Source organism: Maniola jurtina, chromosome 1 (genome assembly GCF_905333055.1).
Source record: "Maniola jurtina chromosome 1, ilManJurt1.1, whole genome shotgun sequence".
Classification (NCBI taxonomy): domain Eukaryota; kingdom Metazoa; phylum Arthropoda; class Insecta; order Lepidoptera; family Nymphalidae; genus Maniola; species Maniola jurtina.
In genome coordinates, this window is record NC_060029.1 from 10,580,800 (window position 1) to 10,608,609 (window position 27,810).

A 27,810-nucleotide genomic window follows, 5' to 3' on the forward strand; every position below is an offset into this window, starting at 1 on the left:
TTTTACACGTTTTTTTGTCATTTTTACAAAATACATATATATTACGTCATAACCATCACGGAAATTTGCTTTAGTTGAGCTAATTTAGAAATAGACTGAAATTAGAATTTAGATAGATAGTTAGGTAATTTAGCTTATAGACTGAAAAAAAGAGCCTAAGTTCAATATGGGATGAACCGTGAATGATATGCTTAGCTTACCGCAAAACACTTTTAATTAAATTATTCATATAGAACCAAATTTCTGGACATGTCCGGAAAATTCCGATCTTCTGGTGACCCTATTAATAACTCTCTTTTCTACACACGCGTCGTAGAATAAAGAGCCGAGAGATGCGTTTCTTCGGTAAAAACTAAAATACCCGACATGATTATTTATAAAGTTTACAATTTTTTTTTACTATGGTACCTAGGGTACCTACCTACTAGTACCTACATTACATACTATGGTTACGTATTATTATTTTGATAAGTAGATTACTTGAGCTTATTTAGAAATTAGACTGAAATGGTGTGAACCGTGAATGATATACCTACTTAGCTTGCCGCAAAACACTATTAAATTAATCAAGAAGGAATTTTAAATATGTAGTAACAAAAATCTGGACATGTCCAGAAAATTTCGGTCTTCTGGTGTTCCCAATAATAACTCGATGTTTTATAATAGTTTTCTACACACGTCGTGAATTGTGAGATGCGGGTCCCACGAGTCACGACCGTTTATCAACAATCTCAATCAGCACCCCACCTGTTCAGTTTTCCGTCGTGCAGAGCTTGTTGGTAGAATGGTGCACTGAGTTCGGATCGCGCGTCGCTGCCGGCAGTACCCACTGTCGCTATCACATCGTAAGCGCATAAGACGTTGCCGCACGCGTAATCAAAATAATTACAAACTCTAATGAAATATTGATAAATTGTCATTATCAGTTACATAATACATACCATATTTATAATACTTACTTAATAAGTAGATATAATTTTATTGGCTTAAAATAACGGACAAACAAGAAGAATATGTTTTAGGTAAGTTACTTTTTTGTTTTGGGCGTTTTTTAATCATGCACTTTAATAATAACTTTAGATACCTAGTTACCTTATTACCGTGCCTAGATAAAAATAAAAATTGTGCTTAACTAACTATAATATAACATACTTACCTATTAACAACCAACCAATTTTAATTAATAATTGGGAATCGAAATGAGCTAGGAGTAGATAATTCCTGATTTTTATGCAGCTACCTTCATAGTTCATACTAGGTAGTTAGGTACCTAAAGTTTACGATGACCTAGATACAATATTATTAAGTATAGATTATAGATATTACTTAAGCATTCTTACGCGGATATTTTTTTCATAAGCCTTATTTATAGAGCTTTTTATTCATCAGTCATCACATTCAGCAATCAGAAAACAAAAAACTCACAAAATAATAATTATGTGGGTAGACAACGTTTATTATATTATTATGATTATCAAAAGTAGTTTATTTATTATTTATTTTTAATCACATTATAGTACATACATAAATGTAATAATATTATGCCTAGGTACCTACGAGTACCTACTATCCTAAAAGTGTCGCTTTCAGATTAAAATAAATTAAAACCAAAAAAAAAAATCTATACGTAGGTACTTAGTTGGTATTAGGTACTTGTAGATATTAGGTTAGTATATGAAAAAGAAAGATTATGTTTATTTGTTTGTAATCCTCTGAAACCACTGAATTGATTTTAATAATAATTTACTTACCATTAAAAAGCTACTTTATGCAAAAGTAACTTTAAGCTGTAATTATGTATATAGGTACAGGTACTTATAGGTCTATGGATAGGTGTAGAGTACAGAAACAATTGGGTAGTAGGTACATGACATCTATGAACCTAGAAGCCATTGAGTAGTTAGGTAGGTATTTAATATTATCTTGTACCTACTAGCTACCTATAATACCGAAGTTGCTAAGTAAACCTAACTATGGTACGTCTACCTTCTACATAGGTGCCTCGTTTTTTGTGTTATTTTATGATTTTGTCGTTAAACACCAAAGCCTGCCTTACCAGCCTTTCACCGTGTGCAACGCTCACTGTGGGTTTACCTACTTACAGTACGTACCTAAGTACCACTTGCATAACGCGGAGTAAAGGCTGTTTCTTCATTTTCCTATGGCAACTCAGCCTACCGAAAAATACGGTCTACGACCCTTAAAATAAACTAAATTAAAATCGGTTCATTAGTTCAGGCGCTACGGTGCCACAGACAGATACACAGATACACACGTCAAACTTATAACACCCCTCTTTTTGGGTCGGGGGTTAATAACTTGTGCCTGTCGAACCTGTACATAGATACAAAATACCTACGTATAAAATAAGATATTTTCGAAATCTTGGTGGACGTTACTAATAAATTTTATCTAGGTATAGGTATATAGTCTAGAGTCTAGACTGTAGTTTGTTAAATCTATTATTTACTAGATGGCGCCATTAGTGGTATATTACACGCTATCCATTTAGAAGGACGAACAGGTATATAATGCTGTATATCCTTATTGTATTTAACAGATTTTTATTTATTTTTAATATTTTTGGAAAGTGGTACGAAATCGTACTACTTCAAGAATTCACTATACTCAGCGAGGGGATACACATAATATAAATTATATTTACTAGATGATGCCGGATGCCCGCAGCTTCGCCCGCGTGGATTGGTCAGTTCCCTTGCAGCATCGATTCAGGATTGAGGAGTTGGAATCCAAATATTTTGTGGAACAATGTCGCAAAGTTCCCTTCACGATAAATAAAATTTATGCAAATCGGTTCAGAAATAGGTAGAAAAACACAACTCCTCCATTTTTCAAAGTCGGTTAAAAAATTGGCCTATGTTACTCCTTATTAATCCTCTACTTGTCTGTGAAAGTCTCGTCAAAATAGGTTTAGCCACTCCGAAGATTAGCCCGTTCAAACAGACACGACACTTCAATTTTATTTATTAGAATAGAATAGTTAAATAGATTTTCGCGTGGATTTATCTAGTTCGAATTTCCCCCTGCCAAAAAATTTATAACACCCCCGACAAGTGAAGGTTACAGTAACAACTAGAAAAGAGCTGATAACTTCCAAACGGCTGAACCTATTTTCTTGGATTATATCTAAGAACACTCTCGTTTGCCACCTCTCAAACAAAAAAAAAACTAAATTAAAATCGGTTCATTAGTTTAGGAACTATGATGCCACAGACAGATACACAGATACACGATACGTATACACACGTCAAACTTATAACACCCCTCTTTTTGGATCGGGGGTTAATAAAGGTACTTAGGCGGATTATAAAGTTTAAGTACCTACCTATTCAGGGTTTTCAAACACACCACTAGGTCCTAGGTAGGTAAGTAATAATAGTATAATTGTTTTCTAATAAGAATAAATGGCATTACAGTATCTATTCTAGTGTATTATGAATTATCGCAAAATATCAAATTAACGATCACCTTGCATAAATAATCTGTGATAGTATCCTAAATAACAAATTCTTATCTGCGAAAATGCGAACACATTCCAGCTCTAGGTATCGTTATAGGTGATTGATGAGAATAATTAATTACTTATAGGTAATTACTAATTAGTATCATGTGTTACCGTGGGCGCTGGCGGGATTATTTCTAGGGGGGTTTTGATGACCTACCTGAATCTTGATGCAGTTGTGAGTGCTGTGTTGCTATTTTATAATGTGAGGTCCCGGGTCAGATTCCCAGTAGAGTCAATGAAGGTCTGGTCTGGTGAGGGGTTCGGTAGTAATGGCTAAAGACATGTTTTAAAATAATTTAGCGTTCTAGTAAAAGCCAATTGGAACCGAGAATCTGAACCCTATAAAAACGTTCGTATTAAGTCTAAGGAATTAGGTAGGAAGGTAAATCAGCTATTAAAATATTATAGACGTACTATACTATACTAGGTAAGTACAGAGCGGAACCGCGGTGTCTTCTCTGTAAACACTAAATCTAAGTAGGTATCTAAGCTTTATTTAACTTATTCTAAGCTTTTTTTGGAACGAGTAGGTATATAAGGGCAAGCCCAGGTGGCAAGCGCAATGCTTGTCCGTGTTTTGTTTTCAGTATTAATACCAATTTCAACACCATCTTCAAAGTACATTTACAAAGCTCAGTTTAATACTTAGTTATCAAAGACTTGCCTCCACTCCACTCAGTCTGTCTGCGCTGACCCTTATTACCTATCTTTTCATGAAATCTGACTATGTATTTAATTTTTCCTCGAAATATATAGAGGACTATGCAAGGAGGAATAAGTGGGTCCCTATAACTACTTTTTATCCTACCTATGATAATAATTTTGCGTAAACTTATGGTAGGTACTATGTAATATGATACTTATTTGCCATACCGGATATATTAGTACATGAATTTTCAAGCGGTGTCACAATGTCAACTCAATATTTTAGATTTTGATGTGGTAACCAATACATCTACCTACTTAGTAGAGCTAGCCTGCGGCATTCCTAACTGTAAACATAATTTTATAACGTTGATATGCAGGCATACAGAAAATTGGAATATACTTATACTTAGTTGGTACGCACATATATGTCTTCGAAGATAAGATAATAACAAGGTCATGAGACCTTTCAACTTTTAAAATATTCTGTAAATTTTCTTCTGTCGAAACCGTGAATGAGGACGGGCGATACGACAGGCAACGGCACGGCCGTTCCTTGTAGGAACTATCATAATAGCTCATACTACTACTTTTCACGGCACTGTGGTCGTGCCGTGACCGTGTGCATGTGAAAAGGGCCTTAGTATTGGGACAGAGGTTTTTTAGGGTTCATCCAGAGAATAAAGGAACCCTCATAGGATCACTTCGCTGTATGTCTGTCTGTCAAAACCCATCAAGGAATCAAAATCCATAGGGTACTTCCTAGTCACCTAGAATCATGTTTGGCTGGTAGCAATGTCATAAAGTACCAAGTAAAGGGAACATTCGAAAACCATTTATTTGTTAGAGTAAAAAATAATGATTGAAAAGTGATATTTCTTGTTCGATGGTACGGAACCCTTCGTGTGCAAGTGTGACTCGCACTTGATCGGTTCTCTTTTGTGTGTGTGTTTCCTATGTTGCAGCCACGTAGCTCTCATATTATACGCAAGCCTCAAGCCTCCAAGGGCACAACTCGCCTGTCACAATGACAAATTCAATGGTATTATAGTAGGATGGGACACTCATTATGTTCTCCATAAAAGTAAGCAATGCCAGCATTTACGATTACCGATTGCAAGGCTAAGACTTAATTATTTATTAAGTATATGGCGGAGTAACTAGCTACTAAGTTCTTATAACCGTGTTCAAAATATATGTATGTTGTACGGTCTTTGTCCGTATTTACCTCTGTAGGCATTTTTCCGTCGGAGGGTTGAGAAGTTCGGGGGGCTTAGGAGGTCATGGAATAGGGGATAGGTACCTATAGGTCGTATAACGGAAATTTCCGTTTAAATGACCATTTACGATTTTCAAGGCTTCAAACATTTGTTTTAATTTGTCACTTCGTGGTGCACTAGAAAGTAGAAACTAAATACATGGAACGATTTTAATGGTTCTGGCACTAGTGAATTTATTAATCCTTGTTGAACCTATTTTTACGATTAAAAAACTTACCGTTTGGCTGAATGCAGAAAACCCATGTTTGCGAACTTTGCCCAATATTTTTTTTTGCAAATGTCAAATCAATGGGGACTTTTCACATTTCATTTTAGTAGTGTTCTAAACATTCGTTTCGTTCAAATTTTCAGCTCTACCTATGCGAATTAATGTAACCTCACCCCTATTTTTTGTGCTTAATTGACCGGGCTACTGTTTGTTAATTTTGAGCTGTCCGAATATTTTTATTCACGTTGCTCTGGGTAGGTATACTATACTCTGCATTTGCTCGTTTTCAGTAATTTTCCTACAATAATACCATAAGTTCCTACGTAGTACCCATACTTAGGTAGGTATCAATATTTTTATTCTTGACCAAAGACGTTTCCTGTTGCAGAGGAATTTTTTATTTTTCTCAGAACGCTTCATACGCAATTCTGCCACCGCAGCCACTAAATGCCTTATCTTTATCTACCTAGTACCTACCAACACACTTAGTTTTTTTTTCAAGAAAATTGATATACCAACTTACCTATTTACTTAGGTATTAATGGGAATCAGCCCGGTCATGAGCAACATTAGTGTGATGACGTAGAACAGTCATTTGCCAGTTATTTATCACGTCACCATGGTAAAGTTTCATGACCTTCGTGGGACACCGACCTATATGTAAATATCCGTATGGAAATTAGGTGGAAAGTACCCTACATCATCAGTAATTAGTATACTAACCCGATTAAAATCATCTCGCCAAGTAATATTATATTATGTTATACCTACTTATAAATAAAAAGTCCTCAAAAGTCCAATTAATAATATTGTTACGTACGAGCTTATACCGTTCACGTGAAAACCTTACACGAACAGCGGTATTTTACAACCTTTGGGGGTTGAATTTTCAAATAAGTAGATCTCCTTCTTTAGTGGATGTCTACGTCTAGCTATCTGCATGCTAAAAAGCCCGATCCGTCCAGTAATTTCAGCTGGGCGTCGATAGATCAGTCAGTCAATCAGTCAGTCATTCAGTCAGTCAGTCAGCCACCCTTTCCTTTTATTTATATATGTATTTAGATTAAATTGTCCGAATATAAGTATCACAAAAGATCAAAAAATTGAAAATCGCCATCTTAAAGTACAAAAAATAACATAAATTACTTAGGCAGGCTTTTTCTTTTACAAAACATGATTATTGAAATCTTGCATGGTTTTTATTCACACGATGAAAAATTACCTGATCTGCTGTAGGTAATTATATCTATAAGTACCTGTATTTCTGTATAATATGTAACTATGTTGCAAATTGCAATTCAACAATGTATTTAAGCGGGTGTGCCTATGGCAGCCTAACATCGTGTTGTAGATAAGTTGGCGTCGATTCTAATGTCTTTTTGTAAGACATACCTAACCTAAATTCTTCAAAAAACAGTACAATATTTAAAAAAACATGAATCGCACACGAAGTGTTCCGTACTATCGTAGGTACAAGAAATATTTTTTTTTAATTTTCGTTATGGTCATTTTGAAACTTTTAGTATAATTGTATTCTCAGTATTCTCAGTGTATTTCTCAATATTCTATTGCCGCCATTGATATAGCGGCAATAGAAATATATACCCACCAAAAACATTTCATGTAAAATGTTGCCAAGACTCACAAGTTCATAATGCTTTCACTGTTAAAAAGTGATGAGATCTCTAGTAGAGCCAAGCCCCTAGCTGAGCTTAGAATTGCGCTGCCCATGGGACCTATCCCAAGTCCAAAGTATATAGCTCTTAAATGCTCTTGAGTATATCACATTTATAACAATAAAGAACAAATAACTCTACTTACAAGCTCTGATTTTACAAACCCTAAATCTTGGTTAAAAAAGGACGGCTTGGCCGTTTAATGTTCGTGGTACTTTTATCTGATATGACATTTAAGCCCGGAATAGCTTGTGCGACAATCATGAAGTATAATAAAAATTAGTAATTGTCGAACAAACTATTCCTTATGACCTTAATATAATATGTTATGCCATGTAATGCTTTCACGAACATTAAACGGCCAAGCCGTACTTTTTTAATCAAGATTTAGGGTTTGTAAAATCAGAGCTTGTAAGTAGAGTTATTTGTTCTTTATTGTTATAAATGTGATATACTCAAGAGCATTTAAGAGCTATATACTTTGGACTTGGGATAGGTCCCATGGGCAGCGCAATTCTAAGCTCAGCTAGGGGCTTGGCTCTACTAGAGATCTCATCACTTTTTAACAGTGAAAGCATTATGAACTTGTGAGTCTTGGCAACATTTTACATGAAATGTTTTTGGTGGGATTTCATTTCTTTTTGGCAGGTGCCCTAGATTTTTTTTTTGGATCTATTTTTTGTAGGTACCTACATCATTTTCATGGCCCGCTCTCTATCGTTACCTCTTTTTTTTAAAAGCTTTTATTCTTGCAATGTATGTAACTATGTTTGTTTGGGTGGAATCTTGCAACTCAATTTTAAAGCAGATATATCAAATTTCAGTCTTTTAGGACTTCAGGAAACACATTTTTTAAATGTACAGACTGGGAAAAGTTTATTTTCCTGTTGTTTTAATGAAATCCCTAGCCTACATACCAAATTTCAGTCTTCTAGGACTTAGGGAAGTATTTTAGAACTTTTGACTAGAGGGGTTTTGAATGGCAATAAATCTGAAACCATAACAGGTAGACAATTGATACTTGGCACGTTTGATAAGTCTGTCAAGGACATATTATCCTGAAAATATCAGCATTCTAGCGATAGACTTTACAAATAATTTGCTTCCCCCATACGTGGGAGTGGAGGGGGAAATTTTTAAATTTCTTAATTTTCCTGTAGTTTGTATGCAATTTCTAGTGTACACACCAAATTTCAGTCTTCTAGGACTTCGGGAAGTACCCTAGAATTACAGACTAGAAGTTTTGACTGTCAATAAATCTGAAACTATAAAAGCTAGACAATTGATACTCAATGCGTTTAATAAATCTGCCCAGGACATCTTATCCTGAAAATATCAGCTTTCTAGCGACAGATTTTACAGATTTGCTTCACCCGTAAGAGGCGTAGAGGGGGGGCATTTCCAATTTCTTAATTTTCCTGTAGTTTGTAGTCAATTTCTAGTCTACATACCAAATTTCAGTCTTCTAGGACTTCGGGAAGTACCTTAGAGGTTTTGAGTAGAGGTTTTGATGATCATCAGTGAGGGACGAAATCTGCGTATTTTAGGTATCAATAAATCTGTAACCATAAAAGCTAGATATTTGATATTTAGTATATTTAGTAAATTTGCTGAGGACACCTTATACTGAAAATTTCAGCTTTCTAGCGTCATCCAGACCGAAGTTATGACGGGTCGAAAATACGGCGAAACACTTCGAGAAAAAGGTACGTAGCGCCCCGGCCGCCGTTTGGCTCGTCTTGGCGGGGGCACTGCCGTGCCCCCTGATACTGAGAAAATTTCGAACGGAGATGGACGGACGGACGAACGAACGGACAGCAAAACCCTAAAAATGCATGGGCAATCGATCATTAATACCTACCTACCTACATCAGATTTGATATTGAAACGTCAAAGTTAATGCTGTGGTTAATGTCCTCCTAATGAACCGATTTATAACCATAGGTCATCGAAAACTCACTGATTTATATCTTTTAAACCAAAATCATTCAGCCGATTCATTATTGATGGATATTCGGATTTCGATCTTACACAAGAGATGTCGACGTCCGTCGTTCACTTTTGATGGTCGGTATTGGTTTATCAATCCGTGGATTTATGTTATAAAAATGTGTACTTATATTTTACATGAACTTCTTAATATAAACAAACAAATCCTATTTCTAAGTACTACCTATTATAGTCTATATCTGTAACAAAGGAACATTAGGTATATTGCAATCTGTATAGGTATATTGCAGAGTTTTTTACCTTGCTCAGACACGCAAAACTAATTAGATAAGCACAAGCACAGACAATATAATCACTACGTTTTTTAGCACAAGCAGGCAAATAAGTAGGTACGGTAGGTACATATATCAGACAATAAGCAGGCAGAATTTTATATTTAGAAAACAGGACTCTCTCCGTCACTTACTCCATACAATCGCAGTTCCAGTTTCATTTAAATACTAAGCAATTACCAAAGTCCATGAAATTTTGCAGACATATTCTAGAAATTAATATCTGTGCCTGTGTTTTAAAACTAAAATGACAGTGGCTCTAAGATTTGTATGTGAATTTTTAAGACCGTGTAACTTTAAACCAAATATTTTAACAGAAATCTGGAAAACCACAGGCATAGATATTAGTTTCTAGAATATGTCTGCAAAATTTCATGGACTTTGGTTGCTTAGTATTCAAATGAATTGTAACTACGTTCGTATGGAGCGAGTGACGGAGAGACCCCTCTTAAATAAAAATAACACAATCCATATCAAAACCATTGCTTTAATTAATTATCAAAAACAAAAAATACTTAGATAAAATTAATATCTAATTTCAAAGGTTAAATTAACCTTTGCGAGCAAAAAACTACCTATGGTTAATTTTTTACTGATTAACTAATTTAACTTGTTTTACGAAATAAATGCCTGGTTTTACTAAAACGATAAGTACGAACTAATTAGTACACAGGCCTTTAAAATTTATTAAATAAGTACCTGCACTTATTTAATAAATTTTAAAAGACCTGTGTACTTTTGTGCCTAAGTAATATTCTTTTGTTATTTAAATGTTTTGTTTCATGTTGTTAATCTTGAAATGTTGCTGAATTTTTATTAGTCATGCCTTGTTAGAATATTGAATATTCTTATTTATTTGCCATAGGTAATTCCAATTGTCAAAATAGATTCCTACACAAGTTTTGAATTTCCAATCACACATGGCGTGCCACAGGGTAGTATTCTTGGCTCGAGCTTATTTTTAGGCTATATGAACGACTTAGTTCTAACAGTAGGTAAGTCGAAAAAGTCTACATTACAGGAGAATAATGAGACTATATAAAGTATTCGTTAGGCCGCAGGATGAGGTCTCGCTTTTTAGGATTTTATAATAGTAGGTAATTTCTTGGCCGTGAGCCATCGATTACTTGGATATAACTTATAATAAGGCTCTAACAAAGGGACGGACGGTCAGATTGATAGATAGACAGACAAAATATAATATAACAAATGCACCCAATTAGATCTGCAGAGTGCAGACCTCGCTTCACTCGGTCAAATAGGGATTGAAGCCATTTTCAGATAGGTATACTTAAGTAAGTATTTGGATTACTTATCTAAACTAAATAAAAGCGAAACGTTGAAGAGTTCTTTTGCTCTTCAACATTGGTTGTGGGATCGAAGCACAACGGGAAATTCCTGAAAAGTTAGGCGTACCTACTAAATATCTATTTGTTGCCAATTCCTAAGTTCAAACCCTAAGGCAGCCTATGACACATAAATTATTGTACTTGACAAAGAAGTGTTTGAGGTTCAAGAGAAAGATACCCGATGCGCATACAAATAAGCAGATTTTATTGATAAGTACATAGTGTAGGTATGTACTTGGTACCTACGTGAATAACACAACCATCTATCACTTTACCACAAAAACAAATATAATACTAACTAAAATTATTTTGAAAACAATTGATTTTTATTGACTGCGTGTGACTGTGTGGCGTGTTTATAGAAAAAGGTCATAAGTGCGACAGGTTTTGATGTAGTAGCATAGTTTAGCGGAATCGCTACTCAAATTCTGTTCTGAGGCCGACCGTACATATTATTTTTTTATAAGGGAATCTTTGTCGAATACCTATTATTATTATTTAACCAAATAAGTGGATAGATATGATTCCTTCCAAGGTACGGAACCCTCGGTGACTAGGCCATTTTTTAAACTTTCGGGTACGGAATTCATAAAAATCGTTAGATTTACTAACCCGTATTTTCCTTAAATATCTTACTTCCACCCACGGGACTTACTAGTAGGTAGTACTAAGTAGGTATACTTCAACGGGAAAACAGAAAAATCCACTCGAGCAATCTCGCGTTGCGCGTCGTAGATATAGCTCTTAAGACAGCTTTAAAAATATAATTTCTTGATATTTTGTCTAATTAACAAGACTAAAATAATTGCAAACGCTAGGATAAGACATTACTTAACTTTGTAACATTAATGTTATCTGTCATAAATAAAATTTATACATAGTTTTGTTCTTCATATCATATAATATATCATCGTATACATATTTATTTAATTAAGTAGATTGACCATTGTTTTTACTTAGGTATATATTACGTAAATTTATTTTACCTTTGTATATTTATTTAATAACCACTTAGCGTCCCAATGTCTCCTAAGACACATTTATTATTCCGTGGTGAGTAGGTAAATGATTTTAGAATACTTTGCACGTGTAATTTATGTTCAAATGTTGTCCATGATTACTAATATCAATGCATTGGGTAGGTATTAGTTTCATCCAAGTTACGTTATTCAGTCGTAACTTGTAATGGAGATCATCCAGGACGTTTTCCCATCCAGGTCACAAACAAATGGGATTTGTATTTGAGACAGTAGATTAGTTTGACCGATTAACTATTTATATGTTTTTTCCAAGCAACGGAACCCTGGGATGGCCGAGTCAGACTCCCACTTGGCCGGTTTTTAAATTGGTTATGCTAGAAGACCCGCTTCGTCGTCCCTTCATTCAGCCTCATCTACTCGAGATTCGTTTCGCTGAGGATTTCGGCGGCTCTCTTCGCTCGCCATCTCTTGCACTACTCTACTTCAAAGGTTCACTTCTTTCAAGACCTCCTAACAACGACAAAAATTATAACAACAAATATCACAACAAGAACCCTTGCCACTACCGCAATAACAACAACACCATCCACCACATCCTTGGATGAATTCAACACATCACAATCACATGCCTTCGTATAAATGGGTGGCTCTCTTCTAAAATCGATGGTATAAATCGATCAAGAAGATAACGGGAAAAGTGCAGACATATACAAACTTACGTATCGTACGTAGGTAGGTATAACAACTCGTATTAAGTTTTCTAGGGCATCGCGATTAATGGGAGAATATTTTAAGGTCGTTCCGAATGATTTTATCTATTTCTCAAGTTTTTATGCGAACTTTTGCGCTAATCTTCTAGTAAGTAATGTGAATAATTTATGAAATTTGTGACATCTCACGTATACTTAACAGGGCTCTCTCCGTCACTCGTTTCATACAATCGTAGTTCCAATTTCATTTGAATATTAACTAACCAAAGTCCATGAAATTTTGCAGACATATTTTAGAAACTAATATCTGTGTCTGTGGTGTTTTAGATTTTTCTAAAAATATGTAGTTTTAAAATTACAGGGCTCAAAGATTTGTATGAAAATTTTTAAGACCTCGTAACTTTGAAACCGAATATTTTAACAGAAATCTGGAAAATCACAGACATAGATATTAGTTTCTAGAATATGTCTGCAAAATTTCATGGACTTTGGGTTGCTTAGTATTCAAATGAAATTGGAACTACGATTGTATGAAACGAGTGACGGAGAGAGCCCTCTTAATCGTTAGAATGATTTATTGTGTACACATGGGTTAAGGTGTGTCTAATCTATAAAATCTAAATGATGAAGCAATGCCCCCCAAGGCAAAGCCGACAAGTAGCCTCCGAGCGCGGAGATTCGGCGCGAAAATCAAAAAATGTAGGCTTTACAAAAAAAATTCATTAATTACTTTAGGTACATAGTGTTTATTAATTAGGAAACATACTTATCCCAAACGATATAAATTAAGTATCTTTCTATGTACCTACGCATACTCTTCACGCAAAAATGAACCTTCTCACATCTAGCTAGGTCTAGATATAAAAACTATATCTATATACAAGAAAAATGTAATTATTTATAGCCGTAGTTTTCTCTATGCAAGTAAGCAGGAGTTCTAAACTTTCTACTAGAGAAAGAGCCCGTGAGGACCAGACCTTTGTTATTTTATAAAAGCTGAAAGTTTCTCTGTGCATTGTCCCTATCACAGGGAGAACCGATCAGCGACTATGAAGTTTGGATCATGGTGGCTTTGTTAGAAAACAGGTAACAAAGACGTACCTATAAAAATTGTCAGCAAAGTCTAAAGTCAATTTTTTTTACATTTTCTTCTGAATAGTATTAGGAATCACAGTCATGCATTTCCAGACACTTCGTATCGTGACACTTTCTCTTTTTACATCATACCTAAGTAATAATAAACCATTAAATTAATAACCATCTAGTTAGGTAAGAATGTACTTATTACATAAAGTGGAAAAAAAGCTTGTACTGAGTTTTGAGACTAAATTAAAACATAGTAGGAAATAGGATAATATTTTGAACCTTTACCGGTCTATACTTTAATCAAATATTTACTGTTCACTCAGCCAATGTATATGTACCGAAAATGACGGCATTTTGTACAAACAGATAAATATTGATGTTAGGTGTCGTATTAAGCAATATACCTACCCACATATTTATTATGTTATGTACATAATATTATATTCATGAGATAGAGCCCGCTGGTAGACAGACGGACGTACAGCGGAGGTTTAGCATTAGGGTCCCGTTGGCAACCTTTGATTATGGAATTTCAAAATCGGAAAAATCAGGAGTAAAAAATACGAATTAATGGATCTCCTTTTTTGAAGTCGACAAAAAAAAAGACTAAGTTTACTGCTTATTCAGTTTGTGTGTGTAAATGATAAAGTTCTAGCCAAGCGTTTTACACTTCTTATTTAAATAGTGCTTTAATAGATGGTTAATCGCATAGTCATCAATGTGAAAGGAATCGTGGGCAGAAGAGATTCGATTCGAGAGCTTTGTTTTCACTCTCTGTATGACGCGGACGTTTACAATTCAGTATGAAATTGTTTTAAAAGGTCGTTAACACATACAAACTTTCCTTTCACAAAGCTGTATCGCAATCGTTACGGGTAGCGTGAGATCGAAACTTCGATATTCGTATGCTGATTGCTGACCCCTCCAAGGCCGGGCATTGTCCTAAAAGCTTGTGCTTTTCTGAACTTTACAAATAATATTATCTTAATTTACTCGTTAGTGGCTTGGCTCTAACTACGAGGCGTGGAGGCGCCAAAGGGCTTTTTACCTGTAATTCTAAAACAGATTTTTATTTATTTTTATAAAGCCTAAGGCCTACGCCACACTTGACGGTAATTCCGACGCTGAACTTGCGCGTCGGAACGCCAATACATGTTATTGCATATAAATGACTATAAGGACGGAACAGACGCTGAAGTTCGGCGTCGGAATTGCCGCCAATTGTGGCGTAGGCCTAATAGTTTTTGATTTATCGTGCAAAATGTCGGCAAAAATACCCGAGTACGGAACCATTGGTACGCGAGTTTGACACGCACTTGGTCAGTTTTTGAGATAGACGACGCCGCGCCGCCCGCCCGGCTGAAGGCAATTAGGTCTGAAATCAGCGACATTGATAGCCCCAATTGGTCAGTTTTCTAAGTAAAATTAAAAAAAATAGCTTTGTGCTCTGCTCAAAAATGTAGTTTAGGTGTAAGGCCAAAAAACTGCTATACGTCCATTTGCTTCTGAGCGCCCCCTAAAATAATGTATTATTATAAATTACTTTTAATAAGGTTCTGACAAACAGAGAAATGGACAGATAGAACAGACTGACATACGTAGTAAATGTAAATTCACCAAAGTAGAAGACATCGCTATATGCTCCTTCAAAAATTCGCTCGTCAAAGATGTCCGAGTTTGGTGCATCTACCACAGGCGCAAGAGCCACAGAAGCTGTAAAAGTCATGGCTTACCGATTCAATACTAAAAATGCGTGTGACACCACAAGGTCGCATAGGGCGCATTAAAAAAATGCTGATGACGTCGGCAGATGTCGACGCCTTTTAACACATAAATTTTTACGATTTACCCGATGCTGTTATGTTAACTACAATCATTAACCCCCGACCCAAAAAGAGGGGTGTTATAAGTTTGACGTGTGTATCTGTGTGTCTGTGGCATCGTAGCGCCTAAACTAATGAACCGATTTTAATTTAGTTTTTTTTTGTTTGAAAGGTGGCTTGATCGCAAGTGTTCTTAGCTATCATCCAAGAAAATCGGTTCGGCCGTTTGAAAGTTATCAGCTTTTTTCTAGTTACTGTAACCTTCACTTGTCGGGGGTGTTATAAATTTTTAATTTACACTTGTTTTAGTATTGAAACGCAACTGTTGCTACCACAGTTTTACACGTACATCGTAAAACTCTTGCGGCTCTTTTGCGGCTGTGCGTATTAGGTAGATGACTGGTGGGTAATCATTATTCTGATGCTATTCAAAACTGGAGTCCGAAGTAGACTCTTAATGCTCATGAATATTCATTAATTATGAAGGCAATAAAAGAGCTCTTTACACAACTTTACTGCAACACGGAAAGCGGTGGAAATTACCTGACTTTTCCGGTCGGCGCGGCCGGCGCAAGAAATCAAATGACCGACCTCTTAATATTAATGAAGTTTTCAGCTTTTAATAACCCCTTACATAGCTACTAGTATTTATTTTATGGTGAAGTAATATTTAAGGTAAATCGAAATTAGGACAAATGTAATAAAATGCTTCGTAGCTGCGAAAAGATAATACCCGTGCCCGGAATTGAACACGGTGAATAACTCTCTACTTATTATGATTCATGAGATACAGCCTGCTGACAGACCGATGCGACGGACGGACGGACGGTCGGACAGCGGAGGCTTTAGGGACCCGTTTGGACCCTCCGAGTAAGGTACCCTAAAAACGAGAGATGTATTGTAAATTTCAAAGTATAATAAAGTAATCAAGTGTTAAAACACGGTGATTTTATCTGTGTAAATAAAATTATCCTAATCTGATTTATTTGGTAAGTAGGTACTGGTAGTAGTGATTTAGTCGGTATAAGGCAGTAGATAAATTTTAAATACATACCTACTTTGCGGAAGTCCATGATACATGAAGAACAAGTTTAATTTGCTATAAAACCGCCAAACCAGATAATCTGTATACTTTAATAAGTAGGGTGCAAAGTGCAACGTGCAATATGCACTGGCCGCCTGCCATTTCGCTATGCAATGTCACAGTTGCAATGTTGTTGACCCTAGTCTCTACAAATACACCGTTTTAGAGCAATTTAAAGTTTAAATTTTAAGCTTGTTACTACCTAGATAAACATTTTTTTCAATATGTTAATAAATAATAAGTGCCTACTTAATATTTTTTATTGTTACAGATGACGCAGTATGGAAGTCTTGGAAGAGTTCAAGAGACACTATTAAAGTTCAGTTTACATTGTTAGAGCAATAGGTATACCTAACTATTTTTAATTACAACAATGTCAAATGTCGAGGCGAACAATAATATGAATAAAGCAGAAGTAAACAACCACAAACCGGTAAGATTTTGGTCTTTTTGTTAGATTGAGCCTTAGGTATTAGCTACTCGCTACATTCGTGAAAAGGTTTTCGCCGCTGCCCATCTAATAGAGTCTTTGACTGTAGTAATAAAATGATGTGATGTTTTATATAGACCATGGGTCTTAAATAGATTCTAATTAGAAAAATTCTAACGCAAGGTTAGTGCTTCATTATGAAGTCAATAAAGTTTTCAATGACTGAACAAGAAGCGTCCTCGAAAGAGTATGTTATTGAGTAAGAGCATATACTTCAAAAGAGTTACTGCGTTGCCTATCAGATGGCAAAGATAAACTATGTAAAGATCCCTCAACCATGGCACAAAGAAGAGATAACAAGGATGCCAGCAATCTCTTTGAATCTCTCTAGTTGAAGGGTTTCATGAAGAGACACCAAAGTATATATCCGTGCACCTAGATTTTGCTCGTATCAATCCAAAACCAAATGCCTTCTTCTGTTGCCAACCAAATGTTCTTTGGCAATCTTTCAATAAGAAAATGTTCAATTTTCTTTTGCGAAACTTGAAGAAACTCTACTTAGGTACCTTAATAGGTAGGTAGTAGGTACGCATAAAAAATCCTGCATTGTTCATCACTGGTGATAAATACCCTACATAATATTACAAAGAAATTCTATTTCACGAATAAGTTTGGCTATCTTGACAGAAGTTTACTGAAAACTACTTCGGTCCAATGAGTAGGTACCTACTTATCACCCGCCTGTTCATTGTGTACCATAGAGCGTACGCAGTGAACCATTTTCCTATTTTGAAAAAAAAAAAACCCCTTTATTTATAGGCTGAAAAAAAAAACCTGAAAAAAGTGGTATAAATAAAATATACAAAATCCTAGGATGTGAGTACTGGGTTTAAACTTCATTGTATTTTCTGGCGTTTGGTGCAATTTGTGCATTATAGACCACTGTAGCTCATTATTACTCGTATTAGTAGTGCAAGAGCACTGTAACAGCCGCTCAAACTCTTATGGTTCATGGTTGCTACTCCTACCCTAATTAGCATAGCTACCTAATAAATTATTAAGTACCTAAAGGTACCCACGCACTCGAACTGAACTGCGCGTCGCGGCAGCGCCCCGCACGATATTCTCTCCAGCCGCGACGCGCGTACTGCGTACCGCGTCACTGCCGCGCGTCGTTACTACCTAAGAAGAGTCAACCGTTTACTTAGTCTCTTAGGATTTTATTTCACCAAATACGAATAAATAATAAATTCAACAAAATTAACACATAGGTGTTAAATTGTAAATTATAAACATACCTAAGTATTTTTATTAGATACATCATAAACATTTCAATAGTGTAGGTACATACGTACCCACCTAAGCCAAAATATATTATGCTCGAATAATAATATTACCTAGGATATAGTTCTAACTTCTAACTTATAAAAATATTAGGTATCTACGTATCTAGGTACCTATGATGAAATTGTGAATAACGAACGCACTGTAGTGTAAGGTCTCTTAAAAATAATATTATCAGGGATACCTGTAATAAATATAATGATAGGTACCTAATGTAAGTATACCTACTCTATAACCAATACGATATAATATAGGGATACGTTATACATATAAGTAGATGCAATGTTCGATACTAAATTGTAGGTTTATCTAATCTCAGATGGTATTGACCGATAGTGAAACAAACATGAATAGGCAACTGACAGTTTACATTTATAATTCAAAGCGTGGTGAAGTGAACTATATTTTTAACCCCCGACCCAAAAAGAGGGGCGTTATAAGTTTGACGTGTGTATCTGTCTGTGGCATCGTAGCGCCTAAACGAATGAACCGATTTTAATTTAGTTTTTTTTTTGTTTGAAAGGTGGCTTGATCGAGAGTGTTCTTAGCTATAATCCAAGAAAATCGGTTCAGCCGTTTGAAAGTTATCAGCTATTTTCTAGTTACTGTAACCTTCACTTGTCGGGGGTGTTATAAATTTTTAATTTATACTTGTAAATTATATATATTTCAACAGGTGAACCAAATCAGAGACGTCGAAAGAGGTAAAGGCGAAAGTGGCTCAAGCATATCTTGGGTAACAATCGTAGTGATGGTGTTCGCGTTCGCCGCTTTGGCCGCGGCGTGTGCTGTCGCCTGGGTATTTTGGAACTGGCAGACTGCCCTGGTAGTCCTTGCAATCCTAATAGTCTTATATGTATTGACCTACTTTTGGAATTGGTTATGGATTGCTGCTCAAACTGCCCCACGAGATATGAAGTGAGTTGTTTCTCTCATTTATTTCAACCCTTAAACCCCTTAAAAACGTTGCGATATATTAAAACATCTTTGATAATAATAAAAAGAAATGGTTCTCAGTTGCTCCATGGAAGTACCAATGATGGTCTCAAAGACAGATCTCCGCATAAAGCAAACATCCTCATGCTGTCTTAAATTACATCTAAAAGATTTTAACTGACCTAGTTAGAATACAGGTACTTACTTACGATAAAGGAAAATAATTAATATCCTAAGACAAACTCAATAGGTAGATACTTACTCAATAGGTAGATACCTACTTAGATTTGTTTTTTTTTTGCATCCAAGAGATTATATTATTTTTCAACATGTTTCAGGCGAATTTCTGGCAACAACGCGCAAAATTATTCATATTGCTTGAATTTTATCGTTTCCTATTTTTTTCTCTATGTTACTATATTATATAGTTACTAATACCAGTAGGTACTAAGCTATGGTACTAAGTATATTTTTGTATCCGTGTTACTACTGACCATAGAGTAAGGTTGTATTCTACAGACTGCTGCAGCTGTAACATGGGACAATTGACCACCCGCCCTGGCTACGCACGGGTAGGGTGGACTTTTTGGTTGGTAACAGCTTATACCATACAATGGATAAATCTTAAACTATAAAAATATAGAAACGCTAATCACGTTCTATTTTCAAACCTTGGTTGTACTATGAGTGTATTGAATTCTACCGTATCATATTTTTTTGTAATTACTGCGATATGATACCGTATGTAGTAAGTAGTAACACTGGTAGTAACACGGGTACATAATATAGGACATAGGTAGGTAATTAGAATTAGGTATAGGTACTTAGATAGGTACATAACAATTACTGATTCTTTATAGAACACGGAAATTTTTAACTTTCCCATCATTTTCTGTTTCAGAGCCCTGTACTGTTACATAAAAATTCTAAGATTATCAAACAATTTCACAAAGAAGAATTGGTCTATGCCGGACATCTTTCACGAGGTGGTCAAGAAGCACCCGAAGAAAATATGCTTTCTTTTCGAAGACGAATCATGGACTTTTCAACAGGTAAACTCACACTCATTTTGACTGTTGATCTAGAAGCTCACATCGTACACAATCGCTAGGTCCGGTCGTCAGGACTCATGAGGTAAGTTCTATCAATTCTCGGAGTCAGGCGGAAGCTGTAATCGAACGTCAATATAGGTACCTCTAGGTACTCGTACCTACTATCGCTACTCGCGCTTCATAATGAAGAGAGTTTAGTAGCTCAGGGTTCGACTGATACTACAGCTAATGCTCGTACCTACTAGGGATTTCTGTTCTCAATGATACTAGGTAGGTAGGTACTTAAAAGTACTCATTGGCCATAGTCGAAACGGTACCTATCTACCTAATCGGATTGATGTGGCCAGGTAAAAAATAATGAAGAACCTGGAAGAACCTAGGTACAGAAGTATCTGAGTACCAGTTACCCGTTATAATAATAATGATTAAAGAAGTTTCCACACCCCTGCAATAGCGACCACCCTTTGGTAGCAATTACACACTAGAACAGCCATTAATCCTAAAATTATTTTATTAACATCTCGTAGTCAAGTGTGTTGAAATGTTCTCTGCCCATCTAGCGAGGAGAAAATTAACTAATCAGTAATCACAAATTATGGTATATGAAGTTACTGCTCATTCACGCTTTAACCTTGTACCTACGGTTTGTCAATCTTACTGGTTATCATGATGACGTGATGTGAATTGTGCAAGAGATGTTTGCTTGCTTCATTAAGTAAATGCCAATGTAAGATTTACTTAGGGCATAAACAAACGACGGACTAATGTCCTGTTGTCGTTCTCTGACCTAAGTAGGTAGTAAGGTAAAGCCCTCTACTCACCACACTGCGGCAGGGCCGAATTAGGGTGAAAAAGTGGGGAGGATCTTAGATTGCCCCTAAACATGTCGTGTTTAGGGTCATTCTAGGTCGGATCCTAGATCACCCCCTAGATCGGCCGGCAGGAGGATGCATCCGATTCTCCTAGATTGTGGCAAATCGGCCCTACCGCATTTTCGTGAGTAGAGACCACCCTAGATCACTCCAATCTAGCTTCCTCCTAAATCGGCCCTGCCGCAGTGCCGTGACTCCTGAGTAGTTAGCTTTAATTTGTAGTTATGTTAGGACAGTAGCAGAGTGAACGACAGTAGTAACTAGGTACCTAAGTACTTACTTAGTAACTTACTAACGCATTTTATTTACTAGCCAATCTGTTCGTTATAGGCACAGTTTATAGGACGCTTGTAGGACCTGATATTTTGACAAAAAGAACCTGCGCCGAAGAGCGTCCCGTGTATTTTTTTTAAAGAATAAAGTCTGGCATACATTCACACGTAGATCGAAAAAAATAAATATTTACAGCAGCTTGTTATAAAATATCAACTGCATAGTTAGGTACAGCCTAGGTACCTACTTATTATATTTTTAGTTTACAATTTTTGTTTTTCTTATTGTTTTTCCTTTTTCAATTCAGAACATGAAATCTACTAGGTTTTTAATGATCACCTGTAGGTATACATATACTTACATGCATAGCACATAGTGGTTTGTGACTTACATGTGACGGTAATTAACCGGTTTAGTTGCGGTTTCTCCCGAGTTTGGGGAATGTAAATATAGGTAGGTACGCGACAAACAACCGATATACCTATCTACCTGCCAATAATATGATCGTTATTATTCATCTCACACAATAAAATTAGTATAATTATCTTACAAACAAAAAACATAATCCTTGGCTTCAAATACATTAACTAGGTAGGTATGTCAGGTACAACGTATTTTGCATGGAAAGTCCACGGTGAATTTATTTAAACTTATTAAGGAAAACAAGCGTTATGGCCATGTTTTGAGTTGCAACTTACAACTAAGATGTAATATAACTTTCCAATTTCTTTCAAAGTGAAGCCAGAAATCACGTGATTATAAACAAGGTTCACCTTCCTCAATCCAGAAGCCTAACAAGACGCCCAGGTTGCTAGGACTTTCTCAAATGAGGTTGGGGATCTGAGGCAGATCTTGCCTTGGTCTGCCACGCCACGCCAGTGCAATCGACTACACCTATAACGAAAATGAGTCCCACTATCTTTTTGAGTTTAAATATTGCTAACTATCTCTGTCCATCTTCTCTCTTAGTTGTTCTACTCTTCGACGTTTCTATGGTAAATTATCTCAAAAATTCTGTAGATAACTCCTGTGAAATATTAACAAAAAAATTCCAAAAGCAAAAATTAATTCGAGTCAGTTCAGCAAACTTGCTTACTTTTTCAGGTAGAAGAATTTAGTCTTCGGGTTTCAGCCGTTCTCAAAGCACAAGGGGTAAAGCGCGGGGACACGGTGGCGGTGATGGCGAGCAACTATCCCGAAATGCCGGCCATCTGGCTGGGCATAGCGCGGATAGGAGGCATTTCACCTCTGATCAACACCAACCAAACGGGCAATACGCTGCTCCATTCCATAAACATTGCCCACTGCGACTTTGTAATATACGGCAGTGAGTTTGAAACAGGTTAGTAGACAGTTTTATAGAAGCAATAAACTATGTACTTACATAATTTTATCCACCAATAATTATTTTCACTTGGTTAGATATTTGAACAACAGCTAAAGGCAGGTATTAGCACTTGCCGGCAAGATTTCATTTGATGGTGCTAAAGAGTAGGCATTATACCTACTTATTTACCTACCTACTTTCTGCGCACACTAAAAGAGAAAGTGAAACTGACACTTTGTATTCGAAGAATCTATTCAGGAAAAGCTTTTGTTTCAGCCATCCAGGACATAAAAAAGGAATTGAGTGGATCTATAAAGCTATTGAAATTCACTCGTCGTCCACTTAACGTATCTAATGACAAAGTCAAAGTAGCCGAATTATCTGATGATTTTACCCATTTATTGGAGACGACTTCACCGGCACCCTGGAGTTTGTCTGAAGGCGAAGGATTTCTTGGTAGACTTCTATATATTTACACTTCAGGAACTACAGGATTGCCAAAAGCAGCTGTGATATCCCCATCGAGGTACGAGTATGATTTTAAAACCTAGATTTATTATTCTGTACCTATCGTCTGTATATTAATCAGTTTAGTAAGGTAATGAGGATTGGTTTTATTTTCAGGATGGTATTTATGGCTTCTGGCGTGCAATATCTTGGTGGACTTAATCCTAAGGACGTGATTTACTGCCCAATGCCTTTGTACCACTCTGCCGGTGGAGTCATCACAATGGGAAATGCTTTCATCTTCGGCTGCACTGTAGCTTTGAAACTGAAATTCTCAGCGTCAGCATACTTCCCTGACTGCATAAAATATAACGCGACGGTAGGTTGTTTTATTACTAAGAGCTGAATTCTTTCAAGTCCATTCATCAAAAAGTCCATCTTAGATCGGTCGCTGAAAACGCTGACAGTATCGAAGACTACCGACGTACGACAGCATCGTCTGTGTAAGAGTAGGTACCTTATTCAGACATAAGAAGACCATTTAGCTTAATATGGCTAGCCTGAAAGTATTAGTTAGTTGAATAAAATAAAGCAAAATTAAAATGATAAAATCTAGAACTCCTTACATGATACGCCATAATATGAAATGAGTCTTGGAAACCTTTGTGGGAATTCTTTTAGGTCTGTAGGTAATGCTTAAGAACTATCTAATACTAAAATCAAAATTTAATTTCAGGCAGCGCATTACATTGGTGAGATGTGCAGATACGTGTTGGCGACGCCACCATCGCCCACCGATAGACAGCACAAAGTGCGCGTTGTGTATGGAAACGGCATGCGGCCAACTGTGAGTTTGTATCTTTGCACGAATAACTTTTAATTGCACAAGCTGACTAAAATTCGATTTGTCTCAATACTTCTGGAAAATTTTGCAAATCTGATATTATTATCTACCTAATTACCTATTTAAGTACTTGTCCCTCTTTTGCCCTTTGTCTTCTTTATAAACTTAATTCAGAAATTTTATAGATTTGGAATGAGTTTGTGAAACGCTTCGGAATCAAGAGGGTTTCCGAGTTTTATGGTGCCACGGAAGGCAACGCAAATATAGGTAAGTAATAATTTTGCTTTCTAATGATATGGCTCCACTATCGGGCCTCGGCGAATGGATGAGGCAGAACCATAAAAGAAAACCTAGGTTAAGAAAGTGAGAGGAGGTAGCTTCCCACTGCCGCTGGTGGAGTGACGTACAAGACTAGATAAAGTTTCACCTTGCATATTGTTTCAATCATAACCTGGCCGTCTTGAACTCTTAACACTGAACTCGGTGGGTGTAGATTGTGGAAGCATAAATTTTGCCCTGGAGTTCCTTACATAACATAGATGAGCACTAAGTAAAGATTTTTTTTTAAATCATCCCCAAGATACACTATAGCACAATTTTACATACATATTAACATCTATCTCCACTACGTTTAAGCACTTTCAGCCGAGGACGGTGGAGATAGTTATAATAATCAATGTAATTTTTTTTAATTTCGCTTCGTCTAGTTGACAATGTGATTTGATACGAGAGGGTTAAAAGGGAATGATGGGGGATCTCACCGGGCACGCAGCTAATCTAAATATACATTTCATTTTTCAGTGAACATCGACAGCAAAGCAGGAGCGATAGGATTCATATCAAGGATCATCCCCGCAGTGTATCCCATAGCAATCATTAAAGTTGACGAAGACACAGGAGAACCGATTAGAGATAAACGTGGTCTTTGTCAGGTGAGAGCCTTCATCACAATTGCTTTAGGTACTTACACCAACTATAATAATTAAACTAGCGACCCGCCCCGGCTTCGCACGGGTGGACATTTATTTTATCTATTTTCCGGGATAAAATATAGCCTATACGGATTCGGAAGAATCCCTCTAAGTAATGGTAAAATAAATTTTGAAATCGGTCCAGTAGTTTTTGAGCCTATTCAATACAAACATACAAAAATAGAAAAATACAAAGGTTTCCTCTTTATAATATTAGTATAGATCAGCCATAGCACATTCATCCAAAAGACAGTTCTTATTGTAAAAGTCTTAAAAACTACTAAACTACGCTTGTGTTACAGAAACCTGGCGTATGTCGTAAAAGGCAGTTTTCTAGTTTGGTAGGTATATATTGTAAATTTATATTGGAATATTTTTTGATTCCAGTTAGCCCAACCCAACGAGCCTGGAGTATTCATCGGTAAAATAAAGCCAAATAATCCAGCACGTGCGTTCCTTGGCTACGTTGACAAGGAGGCTTCAGATAAGAAAATAGTGAGAGATGTGCTTGCCCACGGAGATTCTGCTTTTATATCAGGTAGGTACTTAGTTACAATACTTACGTTAAAAGCTTTCACTAACCTAGCGCGTAAACTTTGATTATTTCTTCAGCTACCTTAACCATACTATTTTTTCGGGTCAATTTCACGTTGGCTTTTAACGAAGCGACAGTTAAATCATTTCCTCAATAAAAATATTAGCACGCTTTCGCTGGTACGAAGCCGCATAGAAACGAATAAATTAAGGGCATGGGTTTAATAAACCGCCATATCCTTCCTATCCGCATCATCGTCAGCCTACTGATTCGCTAACTCAATGTCACACTGAATATTAGGCCACCGAGCTCAATAGACATTTATTTTTAAAACATTGAAGGTTTCTTTACGAAAAATTATGTTAATATACTCAATGAAGTAGCAATATAGAACCAGACAATGTCAAATGAGCTTGGTGGCTATCATTCGGTGTTAGAGACTGAGTTAGCGAATCACCCCGTAGGTCATCACTAACTGAATGGCTTTTTTTCCGTTCTCAGGAGACATACTGGTGTCTGATGAGCTGGGATACTTGTACTTCCGCGATCGTACGGGAGACACATTTCGGTGGCGCGGGGAGAACGTCAGTACCACCGAAGTGGAGGCCGCAATCTCCAGAGTGGCAGACCAGAGAGACGCCGTTGTATATGGTGTCGAGGTGTGTTTATAGCAGTCAAAGCATAACTGTACACTCGTACAGTAAATTTATGTATGTAAACTAACGACAAAAATCCTTATGGAGGCCCCTGTCTCTATTATAATAAGATTTGTAAATTGAACCCCATAGTAAAAACCTCTTCCTTTCTTCATTCGTAGTATCTGGACAGCGACGGCTGATTAGCTAATTAGGCCTCACGATTTTGGTCGCTAAGGTCTGAATCCTTACATATTCGAAATACTAAGGACACGTAGTTACGAAGCGATTTGCTTCTTCGTTTCTAATTATAATCGCTGGAATATGGAATGCCCTTCCGATTTCCGTTTCCTCCTCCATATTTAATTTAGGTACCCTCTAATCAGAGTGAATAGGTATCTTCTACTTCTAGGCAAGCGCGCTCTACTTTCGGTTGCATCACCTCTTTCTAGCAGATGGGTTTAATTGCAGCCAAACGCTAGTCTATAATTTCAATATGATGCCCAGTGGTTATAGTTAATAGGTTCCTATCTATAATTTATTTCAGATCATAAATTTAATGCACAACTTTTCTTGCAACAGATTCCGGATATTGAAGGACGGGCAGGCATGTGCGGTATCGTAGATGCGGATGGCACCCTGGATTTAGACAAGCTTGCAAAAGATATAGCGAAGGACCTGCCCAAGTACGCTCGTCCCGTTTTTATACGAGTCATGAGGAGTATGGACATGACTGGTGCGTAAAGCTATCCCACACACGAACCAATATTTATTTCATTTTAAAACCGTTTATTTTAAATTTTAACTTTTAACATATATTCTTTTATTTTTAGCTACCTTCAAATTAAGAAAAGTTGACTTACAGAAAGAAGGCTACGATCCCAACAGGGTGAAAGACAAACTTTACTACTTTGACCCGAAACTGAATAAATACGTTAGCTTAGGTCTCGAGGAATACGAAAAAATTGTTTCAGGAAAAATAAGACTGTGATTTTTACTAACATTTTTATAAATAAGTGCCTAGAAGTTGTTGGTGCCTAAGTATTTATCTAACTGTGGAAAAAAATATGATTTATATTGTACTTACTACTTACTTATATTGTAGAGTTTCGTGGCTTTATGTAAATATAGGTCCATTTACAATATTTAAGGTCTTTAGAAAAATAGATTTGACTGATGTGATAACTGATAAGTAATAACTGTATCAGCCTTTATGATTTTATTATTAGGTACCTAGTGAGAAAATAAAATATTTTTGTGTATACTTATAGCATAAGTAATTAAATAAATTATAATATTTGTATCGTTTTTTTAGGGTAAGGGTACAAAAATGTGGTAGTTAGATTGACTATGAAAATTGACAGAAAAAATTGAAATAAAATAAATGAACACCTGAACAGCTTTATTATTTTTATTATTGGGTAACTATCACCTTTCGTCTTTCCTAAATACGTTGTTGTGATCTCACTGGTGGTAAGTGATGACGCAGTCTAAG

General features: G+C 36.3%; 1 protein-coding gene and 1 long non-coding RNA gene across 2 annotated transcripts in view; one reads left to right on the plus strand and one right to left on the minus strand.

Moving 5' to 3' along the window:
* Positions 1-764: 764 nt before the first annotated feature.
* Positions 765-27,712, plus strand: LOC123866746 (long-chain fatty acid transport protein 4-like). Its single transcript, XM_045908429.1, has 14 exons — positions 765-1,022; positions 16,921-17,082; positions 19,100-19,341; positions 20,261-20,411; positions 22,661-22,898; positions 23,160-23,409; positions 23,508-23,709; positions 24,067-24,177; positions 24,360-24,441; positions 24,976-25,106; positions 25,533-25,683; positions 26,182-26,339; positions 26,898-27,051; positions 27,149-27,712. Exons 2-14 carry the CDS (start codon positions 17,023-17,025, stop codon positions 27,304-27,306), a joined length of 2,088 nt encoding a protein of 695 aa, XP_045764385.1. The 5' UTR covers positions 765-1,022; positions 16,921-17,022; the 3' UTR covers positions 27,307-27,712.
* LOC123866823 overlaps positions 15,167-27,810 on the minus strand; it is a 29,805-nt gene continuing 17,161 nt past the window's right edge. Inside the window, exons 3-4 of the long non-coding RNA XR_006796260.1 lie at positions 20,424-20,432; positions 15,167-15,180 (exon numbers count right to left, since the gene is read on the minus strand). This is a non-coding gene — a long non-coding RNA (uncharacterized LOC123866823). The remainder of the gene's footprint in view (positions 15,181-20,423; positions 20,433-27,810) is intronic.

Bases quoted from the DNA above. Each gene is read 5' to 3' on its own strand.
- LOC123866746 (XM_045908429.1), top strand. From the start codon at position 17,023: ATGTCAAATGTCGAGGCGAACAATAATATGAATAAAGCAGAAGTAAAC. The intron at 20,412-22,660 runs GTAAACTCACAC...TTACTTTTTCAG, and splicing joins AATCATGGACTTTTCAACAG to GTAGAAGAATTTAGTCTTCG. The intron at 25,684-26,181 runs GTAGGTACTTAG...TTCCGTTCTCAG, and splicing joins AGATTCTGCTTTTATATCAG to GAGACATACTGGTGTCTGAT.